Source organism: Mizuhopecten yessoensis, unplaced genomic scaffold (assembly GCF_002113885.1).
Source record: "Mizuhopecten yessoensis strain PY_sf001 unplaced genomic scaffold, ASM211388v2 scaffold8123, whole genome shotgun sequence".
In the NCBI taxonomy this organism is placed as follows: domain Eukaryota; kingdom Metazoa; phylum Mollusca; class Bivalvia; order Pectinida; family Pectinidae; genus Mizuhopecten; species Mizuhopecten yessoensis.
The window spans coordinates 1787751-1809490 of record NW_018407390.1 but is presented as its reverse complement, the minus strand read 5'-3'; the positions used below and the strand labels follow the sequence as shown (position 1 = coordinate 1809490).

General features: G+C 34.8%; 1 protein-coding gene across 3 annotated transcripts in view; it reads left to right on the top strand.

Annotated features, from left to right (window-relative positions):
• Window positions 1-21740, top strand: part of LOC110455012 (insulin-like peptide receptor) — an 80413-nt gene that overhangs the window by 38208 nt on the left and 20465 nt on the right. For 2 of the 3 annotated variants that reach the window (XR_002463415.1, XM_021504887.1), the window contains exons 3-13: window positions 1785-1966; window positions 2354-2519; window positions 4001-4099; window positions 4719-4866; window positions 5584-5795; window positions 8274-8400; window positions 9324-9377; window positions 10430-10605; window positions 11062-11232; window positions 11683-11881; window positions 13005-13016. Coding sequence is in view for 2 of the 3 variants with exons in the window: in XM_021504887.1 (XP_021360562.1) it covers window positions 1785-1966; window positions 2354-2519; window positions 4001-4099; window positions 4719-4866; window positions 5584-5795; window positions 8274-8400; window positions 9324-9377; window positions 10430-10605; window positions 11062-11232; window positions 11683-11881; window positions 13005-13016 (1546 nt within the window). In the remaining variant the exon portion in view is untranslated. The remainder of the gene's footprint in view (window positions 1-1784; window positions 1967-2353; window positions 2520-4000; window positions 4100-4718; window positions 4867-5583; window positions 5796-8273; window positions 8401-9323; window positions 9378-10429; window positions 10606-11061; window positions 11233-11682; window positions 11882-13004; window positions 13017-21740) is intronic. The other variant, XM_021504888.1, reaches the window with a different exon arrangement.

Here is a 21740-nt window from a genome sequence, read left to right as displayed (position 1 = left end):
GGTAGAATCAAATACTCTTCATAGATGGAAGGGTCTTAAGGTTTATGACCTAAGGGTCTCACGTTTACCCCCATGGGAAGGAATGTGGGGGGGGGGGGGCAAAATTTATTATGGTTTATAATGGCAAATGATACTTTGAGTATTACATGTTAATAACTTGATTGGAATTATAACCTTGAGTTGACAGTTTGATACTTTTAAAATTTTGAGCCAGCCCTACCCCCAAGGGCTGTAGGGTGGGGCTCAAGGGAGTCAGTGTGCTAAAATTTCTTCATTTTCCTTGTTTAGAATCAGAGGTGCTAGTTTCAAATCCTTTTTAGTCTGAAATCTGTATGCTTGATATTGAATAAGGTGGTTTTATTGTTTTTTGTCACTTTGAATAATATTTCTGTTCATGTTAAAAACGAAATCAACTCTCTGTATAAATATATCAGGTGACCGTTAAGGCCCATGGGCCTCTTGTTATATTTTGTTACCTCTCACAGCCTGATTATCAATCATCTGAAGGTTGTGGCTACATTATTGTATGTATACATTTTATGATATTTTGTCAGGTTTGACAATGATCGACTACATCTCGGATCGATTTATGATTCATTAGCATAATTTTCATCTATTGACAAAAACTATGTTGAGCTGTCGGTATGGACAGGATGCAAGAGAGTGCGGGCGTAATGGGTTCCACCCACCTGCTTGTTACAAACTATTTAACTTAAGATGGCTAAATTTAAACAATTGAAATAAAATGTTAATTGTAATGGGAAGTACAAGGTATAAAATGAAACATTATTTGAGAATTATATAATAAGGTCAATGTGAGAATTATGTCAATATGAGAATTATATAATAAGGTCTATATATGAGAATTATATAATAAGGTCAATATGAGAATTATATAATAAGGTCTATATATGAGAATTATAAAATAAGGTCAATATGAGAATTATATAAAAAGGTCAATATATGAGAATTATAAAATAAGGTCTCTAAATCTAGGGCATAATCAACAGATTAAGCTTTCAATATTAGTTATGTAAATTTGTAAACATCTAGGTACTTTCACAATATAGTTATTCGACTGAACTGATTAACACCTTAATTTTATACACACCCAATGACATACAAAATGTAAATATCTTTGAGGGTGTTGGAATTAAATCATATGCTTGTGTCTGATTTCAATTAGTATCTAAATGTAGAGTATTTCAATGAAATGAATGATTTACGTGGTAGTAATATAAAAAAAATAGTCTGTTTTAGGATTGTAGGATATTACACATGGAACTGTGTATCTTAAATCTTATATTTCCTGAAAATGTCAGTTTGTAACTTACATCCCTTATCAACATATAATGTTATATTGCAGTGTTTGTCTAAAGGTATTGTCAGTATATTGTAAATAAATTTGATCTATAAAGGTACCTCCATATAACTGAAAATTAACAATTGATGTAGCCAAAGACATTTTCTATCAATGAAACAATTTAGGCCATAGCTTTTCGTCCTAGCGTATGCCTTTCAGTCTGTCTGTCTCTAATATAGGTTAGGCCAGTAGATTTTTTTAGATTATGCTTGCGGGCTAGTACTTAAAATATGAAATATGCATTCCCTGGGAGACAATGTTTCTCATAATTACAGATGAAAATTAGCAATTCAAGGTTACCAGTATAAATTGTTTTCAATGATGTTTTCTGTCATTACTATTGGTATCCGCATTAAAAGTGGTGATGATTGGGTAACAACCATTGTGCGATCTGTAAATAATAAGATGATTTATTTTACAGACTGTCCCAGTGGAAGTAACTGCCCCAGTGGGACATGCTTTGAAGGTAGATGCTGTGACCCGAAATGTTTGGGAGGATGTTATGGACCCAAGCCATCACAGTGCATTGCTTGCAGGAATGTAATTGACAGCACCCAAGGGTATCCCCACTGTATCGACCACTGCTCCCCAGGCACCTACAAGGTATGGTGTAACGCATATAAGTAACGCTGAAATCTGTCTTGACGGACACTTCTGTGAAACAAGTTATGCCTGGCACTAAGGTGGATCTGTCATGTGTTTTGTGAATAATTAACAGGGTGGCCTGTCTTACCCTCTCTTCCTTGGAATTGACAAGGTCCTCTTGTATGAAGAAACCGGCTGAAATGTATCTTAAATTTTACAAGTGTGATTGAGATAATTGTTCTTCGAATGCAAACCAACGGTTTTAATTAGACTTATCCATGTTGATACATTACCTTTTTGATTGTTCAACCCACAAAGATCTTATGTGTCTAATAATGTAATTTTTTTGTCAATATTTTGAAGGTTTTGTTGATATATAGTAACATGGTGTTTCTTCTATTGTAGATCCACAATCGGCGCTGCCTCTTAGATAAGGAGTGCATGAGCATGAGCATGTATTTGGTCCCATTTACAAACACCACGGAGGCTGAATGTGCCCCCTACTGTCCGGCTGGGATGACTGTTAATAACGTGTCCAAGTGTGAAAAGTGTCCGGGAAGGTGTCCAAAAGGTGGGTGTCGTCTGCTACTGTATAACTGGAAATGTTCGTTGTGAATAAACTTTCATTGTTTTCCTGGTTGCTATGGAACCACAAATATAGATACCGAATATTTCTACAACTCAAAAGAACATACACAATGAAAATGGGAAAATTGTATGAACTTCATTTCAATCAAAAATGTGCACACAAAAGTAAATACATTTTACGTGTATAATCATGATCATGTAACAACAACGAAGAAACGTATGCGAAAGAATTTAACAATGAAAATGTTGTAGATTCTACTTATGTTTAAATGAAATGAACTTTACTCTACCGCATCCAAGGAAAGTGTCATAGAATCCCGGGCAAAACACAAATCGATCATGTACAACTGACAGTTCATGTTATGCAGTGTTGTTCTCTGTATACTATATATCAATTTGTGCAGTGCCACTTTCACGAAAAATACAAGCTATTACAGCAAGTGTTAGGTTTTAAGTATTACTTGGTCAGCAACAAACCTGTCTAGCAGCTGTACTAAATGGTTTGTTATCCAACCATGGTTTGTTATCCAACCAATACATAAGCTAACATTGACAAGGGGTGTTTGAATATGTAAATGTTTTTTAGTATTTTGCAAAAACCAAGTTGTTTGTACTCCCTGAAATGGTTAGGCCAAACCAAACATATTTGGTAATTCCGGTAACCCTACATACCCTAACTTTTTGTGCCTACCCTGAAATTTTTAAGGCAATTTTCAAAGAAGCACTGTTAAAGTCGAGATCACTCTCCTATGTAAACCATATAAAGTTATTTGTTAAAATAGAATTTGTTCCCTACTTACCCTAAATTTTTCCAACATGTTACAGGAAAAATGTTTTTTTTGTCTGGCCTTATGATAATAGAAAATCACTGTCATCACTCTTGAGTCTTTATTTCTGAATAAGTTTAAACCAACATCATATCGTGGCCAAGTATGAGAATACTTTGAAATTATTTATGTTTCAAGGTGCTAGGGCCAAGGTCATTGTAACTATTCCTGGAAAACTTGTTATCATGCGTAAGACTTCCTTCTAAACAGGTTTTGATAAATTTCATATGATAAACAAGTATAAGATTACCTTACATTAGTTGGTGGCATGGCCAAGATCAAGGTCACTTTTTATTGTTCATAGGAAATCTATTTCCCCTTACAACTTACTAAATTCTTTTGAAAAAATCTGGTATGTTTACCTGTGTGTTTAGAAATATGAAGATATAAAGAAATTCATCATCAGGGAGGGACATCATAATTTGGAATAGTATCAGTATCTATTGGAGGACAGTAGTGTTTTTGTCTGTAATTTATATATTCCAGAGTATAGCAGAACGTCCAGGCATTCTCACAAATGTTGGACAGTAAACACCACGGTAGCTTTAACCCAAACCAGTGTCTTTGGTCTTGTTTATATTGTATGTGACTAACTGGTTTTACCGGGTTCTCTATAGAGATGTGTTGTTTTTGACAGTTTGCCCACCCATGAGAGTTGACAGTGTAGACGCCGCCCAGCAACTCAAAGGCTGTACCTACATCAAGGGAGCTTTGGAAATCCGCATCAGTTCCGGCAGTGAGTACAGCAAGATTTATTTTATTGATCAATAAATCTGGAGGTGGGGTTGGAGTTAATTAATGGACTTTTGTACTTTAACTTATCCCCACATGACAGCTTATTCTCAATTTACTAGGAAAACATCATGAGTTTTTCAGCAGCTACACCATACACAATCAGACATGTTTTTTAAAGAAAATCCCTATTTAATGCAAGATAGATTTCAATTGTTTTGAGGGAAGTTTATCATGAATTCAAATAAAAACAACCCAGGCCCAACAAAAGCATTACATGTGGAACTATAGGAAATGGCCCCTACAACTGTCTGCATCTGTTCTCACCTACATGTATTCTACCTCTGTTTTTCGGACCTGCCCCATTGGTTGCTGACTGCTTTATTTTTCACTGTAACACGGCCCTAAATTACCTAATTGTGTTAACTAGTGGTGACACCATAGTTCTCATCTATGATAAAGGTTCTAGGGCTATACGTGTTATAAGTACAAAATTACTGGCCTTTCTAAAAAGTAAACAGTTATTAATGATTGTACTGTGATGATATGTTGATCATCACATGGTTTTAACTTCTACAGGGTTTTTGAAGCACAATTTTCAGTACTTGTTAAATTTTCTCCAGGTAACATTGCTGTTGAGCTTGAGGAGAGCCTGGGACAGATTGAGGAAGTGATGACCTACGTGTGGATTCATGCCTCCAACGCACTCCTGTCTCTCAACTTCTTCAGGAGCCTAAGGAGGATCCGGGGCATGACTCTCTACAATGCCAAGTAAGCAGTAGACTCTATACCAGAACGTTTTAGACCAGTTTGTTTGTTTGTTTGTGTTATGTCCTATTAACAGCTATGGTCATTTAAGGACGTGCCAGGTTTTGGTGGTGGTGGAGGAAAGCCGGAGTTCCCTCAGGAAAACCACCGATCTACTGCCAGTACCTGGCGACTTACCAGTCCAACTTTCACCCTTTACCAGAATAATTTGTAATTACCCCGTGTTAATTTCGCTTTTCTCACTTAAACTACAATACATATTATGTTGTTTACTAATGTTCACTGTAATGATTCATTTATCCTCGTAAGGACAGGCAAAAACGGCAAAAAAATTAAGCTGTGTTTTTCCAGAATCATTATATCTTTATGGGAAAAATCACTGAATTATTGTGAATGTATCTATTTTATCCCCAACAAATTCAAGTTCTGTATTAAATGCTCTGAATGTATACATATTTGCCTGGTTCAGTGGAGATGTTGCAGTTATTTCCCAATTAAAAAGGTACAAGCACCTGTGAATAGAATGTAGATAAATCACTGCAGTATCCTAGCTGTAAGTACTGTTGGATAACTTACCTTACAAATACTGTGGAAGCTGAGATATGATGTTTACAATAGTTAACAAGATATTGTATTTAAGTTTCCACAATCCCAAGTGAATCGTTTTTTCGATATGTACTTGTTTTTCTACCACTAGTAGATGTGTAATTGTTATTTCAGATATGCTCTGATGGTGAACGACAACAGTAATCTAGAAAACCTGTTTCCTGAAAAAACGAAAAATAACCTGGAGATTCTCAACGGCAGCATGTTCTTCCATTTCAATCGTAAACTCTGCTACAACAAGATTATGGACCTCCTTAGCTCTGTGAAAATGAATTCAACAGCGGAAAATGACATCTCTAAAACGAACAACGGCGATCAGATGCCATGTATGTCTAGCCATGATCTCTTATCTGTAGGATTCATCAGGATTTTTAGGTCACCTGAGCTTTGCTCAAGTGACCTATTCTAATCGCTTTCCGTCCGTCGTCGTGCGTAAACATTTTACATTTTCAACTTCTCTAGAACCAGTGGATGGATTTCTTTCAAACTTGGTCAGAATCATCCTTGGTACATGAGGCTACCAAATTGTAAAATTGGGATTCCTACCCCAACCCCTGGGACCAGGGCGGGGCCCCAAAGGGAAAATTAACCAATTTTTCAATCTTCTTCTTCTTCAGACACAGAGGTACTACAATCATTTTCTCTGCGTGGAAAGAAAGATCATCAGGGGCTTTATTTAAATTGTAAATTTCAGGACCCCCGAGCTATCCGTTCTTCCTTGGGGAGGGGTTAAAGTTAACTATTGTTTATATAGGGAAATAACACTTTTGGGTATATTATGACAACTTTCTGTAGGAAATTATTTTTACTTGGTGAGAATTATCCTTAGAGAGGAAGATGGTTTCAAATTGTAAAATTGAGATTCCTACCTCAACCCCTGGGGCCAGGGCGGGGCCCCAAATGGATCATTTACCAATATTTTCAAATTCTTATCCTATGATGACATGACAAGTATTGTATTTCACTTAGTTTACATGCTGATTTCCACATCACATCGAAACAATAAAATAAAGCTATTAGTACCTATGATATAACTCAGGTGACAGCTAAGGCCCTTGGGCCTCTTGTTTTATTTTGATTTGGACAAATTGATGTTGCTTTAGAATTCCACAGTCAACAAACAAACAAACAAAAAAGACGAAGAATTTATATTAAGCTCAGCGGTATTACATATATACCTAAATCCAACTGAATCAAATTACTCGGATCCTGTATCTTTCTGGTCCATATTTTAAAACCTTTGATTCAAATTTGAAGTATTTTACTGTCAACTACAAGATTACGACTTTTGGTAGTAAATGCTATCATTTTTAATGGTAAAATATTATAAAAAGTAACGTATTTTGATGAACACTGGCCTCATTTTGGTAGAGCCTCATTTTGCTGTCTTTTATAGCATTTACTGAAAACATGTTTGATTCGTGTCAGATTTATCTTGACATTTAGCTGACTTTCAAACTAATGAATGTTAAATTTTATAAAAAACATTTAGGAAACACATGTTAAAGAGACGTGTAGCTCCAGTTTCTGTCAATTACTTTAACATGACATTAGAACTTGATTCAATAATATGACATTTACTCTGACAAATGAATATCCATTATAGAAGTTTGACCTGCTCTATCCTGATTTTCTTTCTGTGTTAATCTTTGAATATTGATCATAATATTCGATAATTTCTTTCCACATACTTCAGATAATAATCATTAACAAATTGATGATCTATGTTCGTTTTCTTCCGCATTAACAAAGTCAATTTGGATGGTGTAGAGAAATGATTGTAGTGATGCTACTAATAGATTCGTCACACTATCAAATTCTTTTACCCAAATACACGATCGTCGGAAGAGGGACTGATGCTGAATGCTTTCCCCTATGCTGTCCCTGTACCCAGAACCCTTGATAGCTTTATGTACTGTAGATCACTTACAAGCTTGAATATACCAAACACACCATTTATTGCAGCTGTTTTGTCCAACAACAGTTTCATTGTACAATATTCATTCCAATAATAACACATTCTCTGTTATCTCAAAAATATGGTTGCAATGACTTTGAAGAAAGTTTCACTATTTCACAAGGATGAATAGAAAGTTGATATATTTCTGTTACTGTTTATTTCCTCTTTGCATTGCAAAAATGAGTTTTCTTCAAAAATATATAAAACCCTAATGCATACTTGCCAAGTTTTCAAATTTAACCATGTGACAAAATGTAAGGATATCCAAAAAGTACTTAAATTGACTCGTATTGGACAAAATTAATCAAGCGTTCTGAAAAGGTTTTGAGGTGGTTGACTTGAAAGAATAGCTGGTTGAATGTTTCTGTTCTATAATATTGACTTGTAATTATAAATACATGTTCCACAAAATAGCCGGTTAAAGGTTGATGAACAGCAGGCTTATTTTGCCAGCAACCGACTTTTATTGATAACACTGATTAATAATAACAGTAAAAAATGTCACAGTTTGAACTGCATAATGCAATGAATTAATCCAGTTTGAATGAAAAGTAAGATGTAGGAAATAGAAATTTGTAAAAATCTAAAATGATGGTGAAAAAAATTCAAAGAATTTTCATCCAAGGAAAACGACAGCACAACTGAATTAGATCTTTATTCGCCGTAATTAAGAGCATCAGTACAGATGATTTGGAAGCTTTTAGTCTGCATGATCTGCATATACTTTGTACTACATGTCTTGAACACTGTCCTTCTACCTGTCTTGAACTCTGACCTTTGACTTGCATCATTAGCATGTGGAATGTGACCCCTAGATAATGTCAGCCTCTCCATGGTTTTGTAGGTGTCTATGAAATACTCAACTTGACCATATTTCAAGTTGGACCCCGAGTGGCTTTCTTTAGGTGGGAAAACTTCAAAATTGCCGACCAGCGAAACCTGCTCAGCTATGTAATTCACTACAAGGAAGCGTAAGTAGAATACAACTTCTAACTGGAAACCGACTGTTCAAGGTCAAGTTGTAAAAAGTTACAAAAGGTTTCCCTTCTAGGCATGTGCTAAATTAGAGACGAGTCACATATTGTGAAGTAAGAAAGTTTGACATGAACATATGTATCTGTAAGCATTGAAACCTCGTAGAATTTGGATTCCTTACCAAGTATATACTCGTGCTATGTATGCTACCTGAGAACATTACCATGCTTTCAAGTCTCCATTGCTCCCATACCATTAAGTTTATGTATACACACACAATTCCTGCTACAGGACTGGGGCCCGACAAAGGTGTTCTCTATAGGAGAAAAGGAAGATGGTATTGTCTGGACATATTTGTCATTTGGTCTCCACAGCTCAAGTAATAGAGATTGAGAATACAAGAAATTCTTTGGTGCATTTTGCATATTCTTAATATTCAAGTGTTTATCATTTAGAATTAAGATGTAAATATGAAAAGGAATAAATGCAAGGAAAAAATAAGAAACATAGTAGCCATGTTTCTGTAGGCATTCCAACCAACTGTGTTGCCCATCTATGAAAAAGACACTGAGGTTTAATTCTTAAAATTTCTGTATCCATAGTCAATCAAAACAAATGTTTTTAAATTTTCATCCCAACTTATGCATTCTGTAAGCAAATTGTACTTTTCTTTCTAACATGCAAACAGTCAAATAGGTAATTGATCAACTTTCATTGTACTTTAAAAGGCTATATATGACAGCATCTGTACAAAGGGTACATGTACCGATAGTTTTCTGTTGCTCGTTGTAATATATACATGTTTGACTATATACAGTAGGCTTGGCTGTAGTGGAACTACATGGACATACATACATTGACCGTTTCCTGAAGGTTAAACTAGTTTGAGGAGTTATGATTATTTTGTCTTTGTTTCAAGTCCTGTCCAGAATGTTTCTACTTACGATGGACGCCACGCCTGCAGTGAGGATTTGTAAGTAATTCGATAATGATTTAAAATGATAACATGTCTTGCTGAATAAAGTAAACTTCATGTTGATGAAGGAATTATTCATTTTGGTTTGAATCCTTAAGGACAGGGTATGTCATATGTCGCCAACAAAGCTGGTGTTATACTGCTGTAATCATTCCCGGGGTTCATGTGATCATCAAATTAGACTAAAACGTTTTCACAGTTCTATATTTTGTGAAACTGCGTCGAAGCTGTCATCATCTTTGAAACTAAATGAATTTTAGTCCAATATAAAGCAACTGGTATCTATTCAATAATAAATATTTACATGTCTCCCTTGTTTAGCTTAGTAAACGCTGACTGCGTATAAATCAGCGCAGTGAAAAAAGGCTCGGCGGATTGATACTTGTTTCAAATATGGCACCGTTCACGCTTCAGCGAAATAACATTCCAATGACAACCAATGTTTGGATCATTCACCATCTAGATACATAGAACATATTCGGGATCCATTATTTCTAATTATACAACAAAAGAATACTGACAAACTTCTTATTCCATGGATGCACATTCAAATTTCTTTGGCGGTAACGTCAACAATGGCGGCTTCGTTTTGACCGCGTCACTCCATGAGCAGTGTGTCAATGCGCGTGCATGACGACCGTTGTAAATGAATAGAAAAGTTTGAAGGGTTTCTCACAATGCTTAATTTAAAATATAAAAACCATGAAAGGAAAAAAAATAGTGTTGTTCACTGCATACTTTCTAAATTTACTAATATATCGATGTAGATTCACTGGAACTATATTGTCCTAGCAACTACGGCTACCGTAGTTACCATCTTGGCAACCCGCTTTGACTTTTTTTCTGCTTAATGGAGCATTTAAACATTTTATTAATGTAAATATAAGGATTGACCTTCATTTTGACGGCATATGCGGTAGTATGAAGGCAGTTGGTAACGAACATATTCTTTAATGCGCTAATTTTTCTGTATCCCAGGCAGCTTTAATTTATTCAATTTGTGTAAAGTTGTAAATATACTGACCATTGACCATGTTGTGTGATTACAGCTGGAATACCAAGGATGTCCTCCGCACCAAAGGTATGAATGAGACGTACCTTTACGAGATTCTGTTAAAGCTGAAACCTTGGACACAGTATGCCATCTATATAGAAACCTACACCACTGCCCTCGCCAAGGTTGGCGCCATTAGCAAGGTCAAATACTTCAGAACAGCCGCTACAGGTAAGGTCATGGAGAGGAGCATCATTAGTATTAGTTAACAGAAAATAGAAACGTAACTTTCCTAGCTTTATCCTGCCTAAAAGCTGATGCAATCTTAGTGGAATAGCTGTTGTCTGTCTGCTTACACAGATGGTCTTCTTTGAAGCAGATTTAGTCTACTTGCTTACAGAAGTATTAAAAAATCTAGTCGGCCTGCTAACAAAAAATGTTACATTGAAATAGCTTTCTTCAGGGGAATAGCTTTATCCTAACTGTTGACAGAAGTCTTCTTATTAAAATATATTTAGTGTACCTGCCAACAGAAGTACACTTCGTTGGAATAGTATTATTATCTCAGTTAATTAAATGAACTTTGTTCATATTTATGTGTTTTTTTCTCTCTTTTTTTCTCTTAACTCCATACAAAAAATGAAGAAAGATCATAGATGATACTCAGAATTGTTATTGTTTTTTCAGCACCTACTATTCCTCAAAATCTACAAGTCAAAGCTATCAAATCAAACCAACTCTACCTGACTTGGAATCCACCAGAATCCCCTAACGGCAATGTCACACATTATGAAGTTTACTGGCGTAAAGGCGAGCTAGATCCCAATAAATATGATGTCAGAAACTACTGTGTTTCACGTAAGTTTATATGTTTATTCTTATGGTTTTTCCAAGGACAAAGTCAGTGTAGTTAAATTGGTTGCTGAAAAAAGACGTCTCATTTTATAAACGTATTTGGGACAATAACTTTGAAAAGTTTCCCAAGGGAAACGTACCATTAGAAATTTCATACAAAGTTGCTCATTAAGAAATTTCAGGCTCCTGCCATTCATCAGGGGCATTGTGGGTAAACTGTACAGATTCTTTGTGATGTCCATTTTAAATGACTGCATACTTGATGACACTGATGAAGGGCAGAAGCCCGAAAATTCCTCAATGAGCAACTTTCTATGAAATAGTGGGTATGATTTGAAACATAAGCTTTTAAACAACACATGTACACCTGCCACTGGCGGCCTGTTAAAATACAGTATCATAAGGGGATGAATGATGCACCATGTAAACATGACATGTTTGTTATTTTCTTAGCGGTACAACGTGCTGACCAGAAAGAGCAGAAAGATATTGAAAAAAACAAAATTGAAGATGAAAAGAAGAAGTATCAGAAAAGTCCGGATTGTTGTGAGTGTGCCAGTACAAGTCTCCAGAAGAAGGAAGAAGAACAGAGAGAAAGAGAAATGCAGATCAACTTTCAGAATTTCTTACAAACTGCTATATACATCAAGAGGTAATAGAACCTGCTCACTAATGCCCCAGTATCAAACTACTAACAGACAAATAGCAAAGAATTCAAAACCTGATCTAGTTTTAGCTGGTTTGGTGAATTTGACATGGTAATAACTAATAATTGAATCATATTAATTGGACTGGCTTCAAATTTATTGGAGCTTCTACCGCTGAAGTACATGGACGTTGTATTGTTATATTTATTTGTACCTGTGTAAAAACTTCCATTTTACTTGGCAATAACGACCATTATAATTTAACCATATAGTAATTTTCATCATCAAGTATGCAAAATATAAAACCAAAAGTAATTATTAGATGTATTTAAACAGAGAACTCTCTCCTCTTGCTCTGCGTGTTGATTAGAAGATCAATGCTAAGATAATAATTTCTGTGCTGATATTCTTTAAGGCCTTTTGCAACAACTTTTGTCTATTTTGCACTTTGCAAAAATAGTTTGCAAACAGTAGTAATAATGCTACATGTTGTATGCAAGGGGGGGATAATCCTGTGTAAAATGGAGAATGTAGCTTATCTATCGTACTCCGATATGTTGATAAATGTTAAGGGCTTCATTGGATTTCATTCTCCAGATAAGGCCTTGCATTCTTTTACATTAAGGAAACAACCATATGTTTATAAAGATATGCTTAGAATAAATCAACTGTAGTATTACAAAATCTGCTGATAGATTTTGTGTGCTGATTCCGGTGGTTATCATCATATGAGACGGGCAAGTCAACTCCAGTTAGGATTTTGTCGGAGATTAACATTACAGATCTAAATGTAAAAGAATGCAAGTTTGCTTTATTTGGATGGTATGGAACATTTGTATATCTTCCATGATTTACAGAAAGTAAATACGGGAGTTTCAAAACAAACCACCAGATCAATAAGATTTGAAATAATTTTTCTTAAATTTGCACTTTACTGTATGGCAAATTTCTTAAAAGAAGAGGCCAGTTCTTTTGGAGTTACTACGTAGAAAATTCATGACAATTGGAAGATTTGAGACATATCTCCAAAGGAATGTCAAAAATACAATCGAAAAACATTTTGAGAGAGAAAGAAAAACAATATTTTTTTCAAATTATCATTGCAATATATTTTATCGTTCACCACAGGGAAATGCGAGGGTGAGTAATGACCAGTGCGTGATGACACAGATATCTGCCAGAGTAGCTAAACACACAAACCTCCGTCCAACATCTATCCTTTCTCTCTATAATCTTTCTATCTCTACGCCTCCGCCAGCTATGTAATAGTGATTTTTGATTTCTAAGACAACTAAAACAACTTTTCTCAACAGAGTATTTTTTAAAACCAGTTAACATGGCTTTTCATCCCTGGATTAACATTGAATTTGTCTGTTTTCTCTAGAATGGATTATTCAATGTACCATTATGGGGGATGAAATGTTCAACTACCAAGTAGTTAAGACACTTTTCATCCCCGCATTTACTATGGACTGGTCCATTTTCATGTGACTGGATCAACCATTGTGTAATTATGGGGGTAGGAAGTTCAGTTATAAACCCTACTTTCTACCCCAATATTTACACTGGACTGGTCCGTTTTTAAATGATGGCATCATCCATTGTGCAAATTACAGGGATGAGAAGTTGATTTGTTAACAATCTTTTTTTTAAGTGAATTTATTCTTTACTAGAAGCACCACTTATCATTAATGTTTTCATTTTGCTGAGACTTAATTCAATAATTAACACCACGTCCTATCAGATAACAACTTCCTGTCCTAACGTGTGAAATAACGCCCAATTGAAGCCGGGATAACCTCATAACATCTACCCGAATTATACTGAAAAGATATTTTTAATTATTTTAATTTATTTGGATTTTTTGGGGAATTTTTATTGGAGGTATGGAATATTCTGTACTTACTTATTATATGTTCGTAAATGAGACATTTCATTGTATAGCCAAATATGAAATGTAGGAAGTTGATTATCATTATGATATATATTGGGATATGCAGGGGCTTGAGGAAACCAAAGTTGTGCCGGGGACTAATCAATTTAACCTGAAAGCATGCTTGCTTAAATTTCCTAGGGTTTTATCATTTACACTTTTTGCATTGAAGAGTGACTGTTGCACAGTTAGGCGTGATCTTAAAAACCTGGAGTGTTAAGATTGGCTTCCAACCCATGAGTTTGTTTTGCTGAGACGTATAGTTCTGCTTTTTTCCACGGCTATATGCATATAGAGTTTAAGAAAAGTTTTGACCTGGGAAAAAAGGTCACTTTTTTTGTCACTAACATTATTCTTTAGCAACAAAACTCTTTTTCTGCATTATATGTATTTTACTGTTGATACTCCAATTTATCTCCTAATACCATATTATATGTAATTCTTATACATCTCCCATAGAACCTAAAGCCTTCTAGAACTAGGTACGTGTGGATTCCAAAGCTGATCTGTATAAATACTTAGGTTAATATACTTGCAAAGAGATAAGCCAGCACAGATCATAGCCTCATATGGAAAAAAACCCAGAAATTTTAATATTTTATGAGGAAATATCGAAAGGTCATGCTGCTTGCTTCATGCTGTGGGAAAATGCTTTTATATATATGAGAACATTCTTCTTCTCAAGGAAAGCTCTTTATTTATGAAAAACCAACTAATAGCAAAGTCACATTAAGTTAATACATTTGTCAGATTCATTTATATATCTTTACATATTTATCAGGAGGTAGTTTTGCATGTTGAATGTAACATTTTATGAATTCATCACAATTATGAACATTTGCATTTTATAAACAAAAAAGTTCAGAAGATCCTGTATCTTGAAGGGTGGGTTTAATTTTTGTAAGTAAATAATTTGTATGAATTGTCTATAACAGTAAAAGTTTATACCCACGACTCATGTAATAGTATATACCTTAATTAGCTGTTTTATCATTTTAAACTAATAAAATATTGTATTCTCAGGATTTTGACCCTTAAGAATTTTAATCGATTTAAGTGGGATATGTTTCACGTTTGATTTGATAACTGATACAAGTGAATCAGTGCTGGGAATTTGAGGCGTTTTAGTTTTCATATTACGTTTTGATAGGCGGAAATGTTCTGAGGTTATCCCATACCCTGTGATCAATGTTTGTGTGATAAATGTCTACAGTCGCTATCAAACATTTAATAAGGCAGTAAATCCGTTCTCTGTCCGTACGTATCTTACAGTGCATTGCATGTGTGTTCCTAGACATGTCGAAGCCGAAGTCACCGCTTTCTATATTCTTTGACTAGAATATGCGAATAGTAGTATTTTGTATGTCTTCATACACTTTCACCAGTTAAATCCTTTATCTATTGTGTTTAAATTGTTTGAATATTTTTGTGAAATTAATGAGTTGATTTCTTTAGTTTTATTTTAACAATTATTGCCAACTTTCAAATATTAAAAAAAAATAAAAAATGAACAGTTATTGCCAACTTTCAAATATGGCTATTATTCATTTTCTTTATTGGCACCTGAACTGTGATGTTTAAAATTACATAGTATGCTTTTATATTGAAGCTGACTGATCTTGTAAAGTCGGCAATATGTTTTTTTCTGTGTTAGATATAGTGACCACTATTAATTAGTCAGCAGTGAAATCTGCTTGATATCACCGGTAGCTACGGTTTGACTTCAATTTAAGATCATAGCATCGTCATAGTAACAGCTAGTGAATAAAAGCCATTGCTGGTTACTGGTACTCCAAAGACTTTATGTTATATTGCGATTGGCATAACCTCCCTGCTTCTTTGTCATCATGATTTATCATATGACAACATTACAATGGTATTCCTTCAAATAAAGTCATGTAATGCTAATAAGATTTGATTGTCATATTGTTATACAAAACATTTGCTTGACAGGATAAAAAGTAGAAATGGAATTGGAAACTTGAAATTATTTTTAAAAGTTTCTCAAAAGTTTGTGTCATATGATAAAACTTCCCTACTGGTACATGAACCCTTGTGTGGGTATATCTGTATAGACCATCAATATTAAATATCACCAGAGCTAGGCCGCGTATACATTAATCAGGCTATTATGTTTTAAAAATTTATAATTAACTAGCACCCTTCCCCAGATGTCAAACTTTCCGCCCTGTACATGAAAACTATTGTAATTTTGAAACTAACTAGCACTCTTCCCCAGTTGTCGAACTCTCCGCCCTGTACATGAAAACTATTGTAATTTTGTAACTAACTAGCACCCTTCCCCAGTTGTCGAACTCTCCGTCCTGTACATTAAAACTATTGTAATTTTGTAACTAACTAGCACCCATCCCCAGTTGTCAAACTCTCCGCCCTGTTAATGAATGCTCTATGTGGACTGTTAAAACAACTTAAGGAGAGGAAAGTGATGTTTATATTGTAGTCCAATGTTTATATTGTTACACATCCTCCTAACCCAAATCACCTCCTTTTCAGTGTCTGTTGTGTTTAATTCATCCATTTTCATCATCGTGCCATTTAGCTTGAGTTTTAAATGTACTATGGCTTTATATACTGTAGTCATTGGTTATTTAGATGATAATTTGATTTTAGGACCTTTCATATGTCAGAATTGCTTTCTTCCTTTACATATATTAGACACACTTTTGTGGAAAAAAAGGTTTGATCTGAACATTTAATCTAACTTGTAGTTGCTTTTACTTGTCCGATCTGCTATCAGTATTTTGCAGATCAGCGACTGTGTGAGAAAATGCACTGAAAGATGGTACAAGCAGACAACAGCTTTTACTTTCTTTAATCCTCTAGAAACAGTTTCACTTTCTTGCATAATGTGCTTATTTCAAGAGCAAGATGAGTCAAAATGATGCAATATCAAATATTTAATTGATGATGGAAATTAAGAGTTTAAACCACATGCTTACTTTTTTTTAAAATCTTTTAAACAACTTCATGTTACCCGTATATATAGCCATGCTTGCTAACACAGATGACTTCTATATATAGTGATGTTCACTGGAACAGGTGACCTCTATATATAGCAGTGTTCACTTTAACAGGTGACCTCTATATATAGCTTTGTTCACTGTACCAGGTGACCTCTATATATAGCAGTGTTCACTGTTACAGGTGACCTCTATATATAGCTTTGTTCACTGTAACAGGCGACCTCTATATATAGCTTTGTTCACTGTTATAGGTGACCTCTATATATAGCAGTGTTCACTATACCAGGTTACCTCTATATATAGCAGTGATCACTGTAACAGGTGACCTCTATATCTAGCTTTGTTCACTGTACCAGGTGACATCTATATATAGCTTTGTTCACTGTATCAGGTGACCTCTATATATAGCTTTGTACACTGTAACAGGTGACCTCTATATATGGCAGTGTTCACTGTAACAGGTGACCTCTATATATGGCAGTGTTCACTGTAACAGGTGACCTCTAGATATAGCAGTGATCACTGTAACAGCTGACCTCTATATATAGCAGTGATCACTACCAGGAGACCTCTATATATAGCAGTGATCACTACCAGGAGACCTCTATATATAGCAGTGATCACTTTACCAGGTGACCTCTATATATAGCATTGTTCACTGTACCAGGTGACCTCTATATATAGCAGTATTCACTGTTACAGGTGACCTCTATATATAGAAGTGTTCACTGTAACAGGTGACCTCTAGATATAGCTTTGTTCACTGTAACAGGAGACCTCTATATATAGCTTTGTTCACCGTAACAGGTGACCTCTATATATAGCAGTGTTCACTGAAACAGGTGACCTCTATATATAGCAGTGTTCACTTTAACAGGTGTCCTCTATATATAGCTTTGTTCACTGTTATAGGTGACCTCTATATATAGCAGTGTTCACTTTAACAGGTGACCTCTATATATAGCAGTGATCGCTGTACCAGGTGACCTCTATATATAGCATTGTTCACTGTACCAGGTGACCTCTATATATATAGCAGTGATCACTGCTACAGGTGACCTCTATATATAGCAGTGTTCACTTTAACAGGCGACCTCTATATATAGCTTTGTTCACCGTAACAGGTGACCTCTATATATAGCAGTGTTCACTATACCAGGTTACCTCTATATATAGCAGTGATCACTACCAGGAGACCTCTATATATAGCAGTGATCACTACCAGGAGACCTCTATATATAGCAGTGATCACTGTTACAGGTGACCTCTATATATAGCAGTGTTCACTGTTACAGGTAACCTCTATATATAGCAGTGATCACTGTAACAGGTGACCTCTATATAAAGCTTTGTTCACTGTAACGGGTGACCTCTATATATAGCAGTGATCACTGTTACAGGTGACCTCTATATATAGCTTTGTTCACTGTAACAGGTGACCTCTATATATAGCAGTGATCACTGTAACAGCTGACCTCTATATATAGCAGTGTTCACTGTAACAGGTGACCTCTATATAAAGCTTTGTTCACTGTAACAGTTGACCTCTATATATAGCAGTGATCACTGTTACAGGTGACCTCTATATATAGCAGTGTTCACTGTAACAGCTGACATCTATATATAGCAGTGATCACTACCAGGTGACCTCTATATATAGCAGTGATCACTGTACCAGGTGACCTTTATATATAGCAGTGATCACTGTTACAGGTGACCTCTATATATAGCAGTGATCACTGTACCAGGTGACCTCTATGTATAGCAGTGATCACTGTACCAGTTGACCTCTATATATAGCAGTGATCACTGTACCAGGTGACCTCTATATATAGCAGTGTTCACTATACCAGGTTACCTCTATATATAGCAGTGATCACTACCAGGTGACCTCTATATATAGCAGTGTTCACTGTTACAGGTGACCTCTATATATAGCAGTGATCACTACCAGGTGACCTCTATATATAGCAGTGTTCACTGTACCAGGTGACCTCTATATATAGCAGTGTTCACTGTTACAGGTAACCTCTATATATAGCAGTGTTCCCTGTACCAGGTGACCTCTATATATAAAAATGTTCAATGTAACATGTAACCTCTATATGTATATAAAAATGTTCACTGTAAAGAATCAAGGTAATGTTATTAATTCACAAAAACAAGGTGGCTTTTTTTCTCTCTCGTACTTTCATGTTTTGCCATATAGTCCCAGAGATTTATCAGTGTACATTTGATATGCTTAATTTCCATGGGGGCGGTCTCTGGTTTTCCCTTTCTGCTCTTCCTCTACTGAACATGTTTTTTCATGTATACCAAAATTTCAGTAAAACAGAAATTCTCAAAATTGTTCTGTTTCATTTTTCCAATATCTTGGCACTTTTAAGTACTGAAAGTTGATTAACATTTTTTTAGTTATTTGTTTTAGTTCTAACAAGATTTACTGTTTTAAAAAATGTTTCAAGCATTGCATTTTGTAGAAGTACAAGTAACTTTCATTTTATAATCTTTGAACATGTACATCTTCATCATCGTCCATAAATATATACTAAGTCTGAGAACTCATGCAATCAATAACCCAAATAGACTACAGACAACTTCTTTCAACATAAGAAAATATTTTCAGTAGAGCAACATCTTCTCAACACCCAAAACCTTATGGTGGCCATCCTGTTATTGTTTGTCTGGTTTATATAATAACTTGTACAGTTTTACACACCTATTTTATAATACTCCATTTATTTTAACATCATATTTCCACAAAAAAAAAAAAAAATGCTTTCTTATTTAAACCACCTATTTATATTTCCACATTTTTACAACTGGGGGCTCATACATATGAGTATGTATCGCAATATATTTACAGCATAGAACGAGTTCCACTGTATACTTATGTAGCTCATATATTTATATTGTTTATTGAAGTTGTTGTTTCTTCATTGGTTCAGTTATTAACACGTGTTCAAAATGATGAGTTGATAGGTTTCAGTTTCTTTATTACACTCTTGACACACTTGTGTGTGTAAAAAGAGGTCAAAAATAGGGGGGGATTCACTTGAAATCTGTTCTGTTTCTGGATAGTCTTTTCAAGAAGTTGAAGAAAGGAAAACTATTTATCTTATTCTTTAATCTAATCTTTTTCAAAACAACAGCAGAGAACGTTTGTCTATTTTTCCAACAACTGTACAAGTTCCCTATCGTGTTGTCTGTTTGTCCTCGTGTGTTGCTGTGGTTACTGCTGTATGCTACTGTTTATCTAATTTCTGTTCTGTATTTGTCTGTCCAGTTGGTCTGTCTTGTGTTTATTGTGCCTGTGGATCTTTTTCAAGTCAGACTTTGAATAATCAAGACTTTAGTAAACTTTCTGTCCTTTCATGTTCCATTTTGACCTTAGTAGGCTTACCATCTTTTTACCTGGTTTGAAAACCACAATATTTAAAACTGTATTTACAGAAATGTACCTTCAAAAAGACCGCGTAGAGTAGATAAGTCTGTCTTTTTGGGAACAGGTATTGAACTGGTAAATCATTCAGCAATTTCTTAGATTTTACCTTAAAAAAATGAAGCAGTATAAGGAAGCCTGTAATTGTTTTCTGATGTATTTTCGGCATTTCTTAGCGGTTCAAATTTTTGTGTAAACAGATGCATTACACCGTTCAATATAAAAATGTTGTCTACATTCACTGTACAATGAATGTCATATGTATCCTGTGTGGGTTTTCTTCAGATTTTCTTGGCCAATGCTTTTCATGAAGATTTTGTGTTGGAATATATATATAAAATGTATGCGCGGATCTGTTCTCCTCAATCTGTGGCGGTATTCTGTTTAATGCAGTATGTGTCCCTGTCTATTCATCGATTTCTATTCTACCATACTGCTTCCAACAACAGTGTTTCTGTCTTCGATTTGTCAATAGGTTCATTTACTGGTGTGACACCTGGAAAATTGTAGATTCTTTGTACATTTGCCAAAAAAAATATGTTTTCTGTCCTAAACTGAATGGTATTTGTAACATTTCCACGATTAAGATATCATTTGGCAAGTTTTTGGTCTCCCTAAATATTCATTTGGTAAATTTACAATATATTTAGTAATGCTTTAAGTTGATATGTATTTCTAAAATCCTTGAAAATTAATTACAAAATGTTGTAGTTTTCGAGATACATGTATATTGCCTAAGGAAATTATTAATTAATACATGTAATATTTAAAATAATTTCATGAAAACAAGTTAGTAACAAAGATTGCAATTCTAACAGTTGCTATGCCAAGTTTTCACCCTTTCACCCCTATGTAACTTTAGTAGACTATACCATGCATTGATCTGGATGAGTCCATTATGGTCTACAGTGGTGAAAGGGCTATCAGTAGCTATTGGCTGAAATTCAATATCATCAATTCACTTGGTAACTTTAATACATGTATCAAAATTAACATTTTTGAGACTGCATAGTCTCTTTATTTGAACATATAAGAGTGTCAAGCCCTAACATGAAACACTTTTAGGAAAGTGGTTCAGAATTAATCATCTTGAAAAACGCTAAAATAAGTTGGCCCCTAAAACGAACACACTGGCTTATTTATTAAATCAGTCAAAAAATAATTAACTGAAATGAAGCTTGTAATTGATGTGCATTTTCATAAAAGAAACTTTCTCTGACACTTACACGAAATCAGTAGGTATAACATGTATTTTTCTGAACAAGAATGGATTATCATTAACGATAATACTACCCGGTAAGCAACATAATTGTGTTTGAATTCAACATGATTTGGTGTGTAACAGAAACCATGCTGTATTTCCCCTGTTATGTGTAGTGTATGTGTACTACTTATCTCAGAATGTTACTAGAATTTTAGAATTTTTCTTTTATATTTTCAGTTCTGAATGTCTGCACATTAAGGAAATTATTTTCATTATTCATTATTTTCCAATTTCAAAAGAT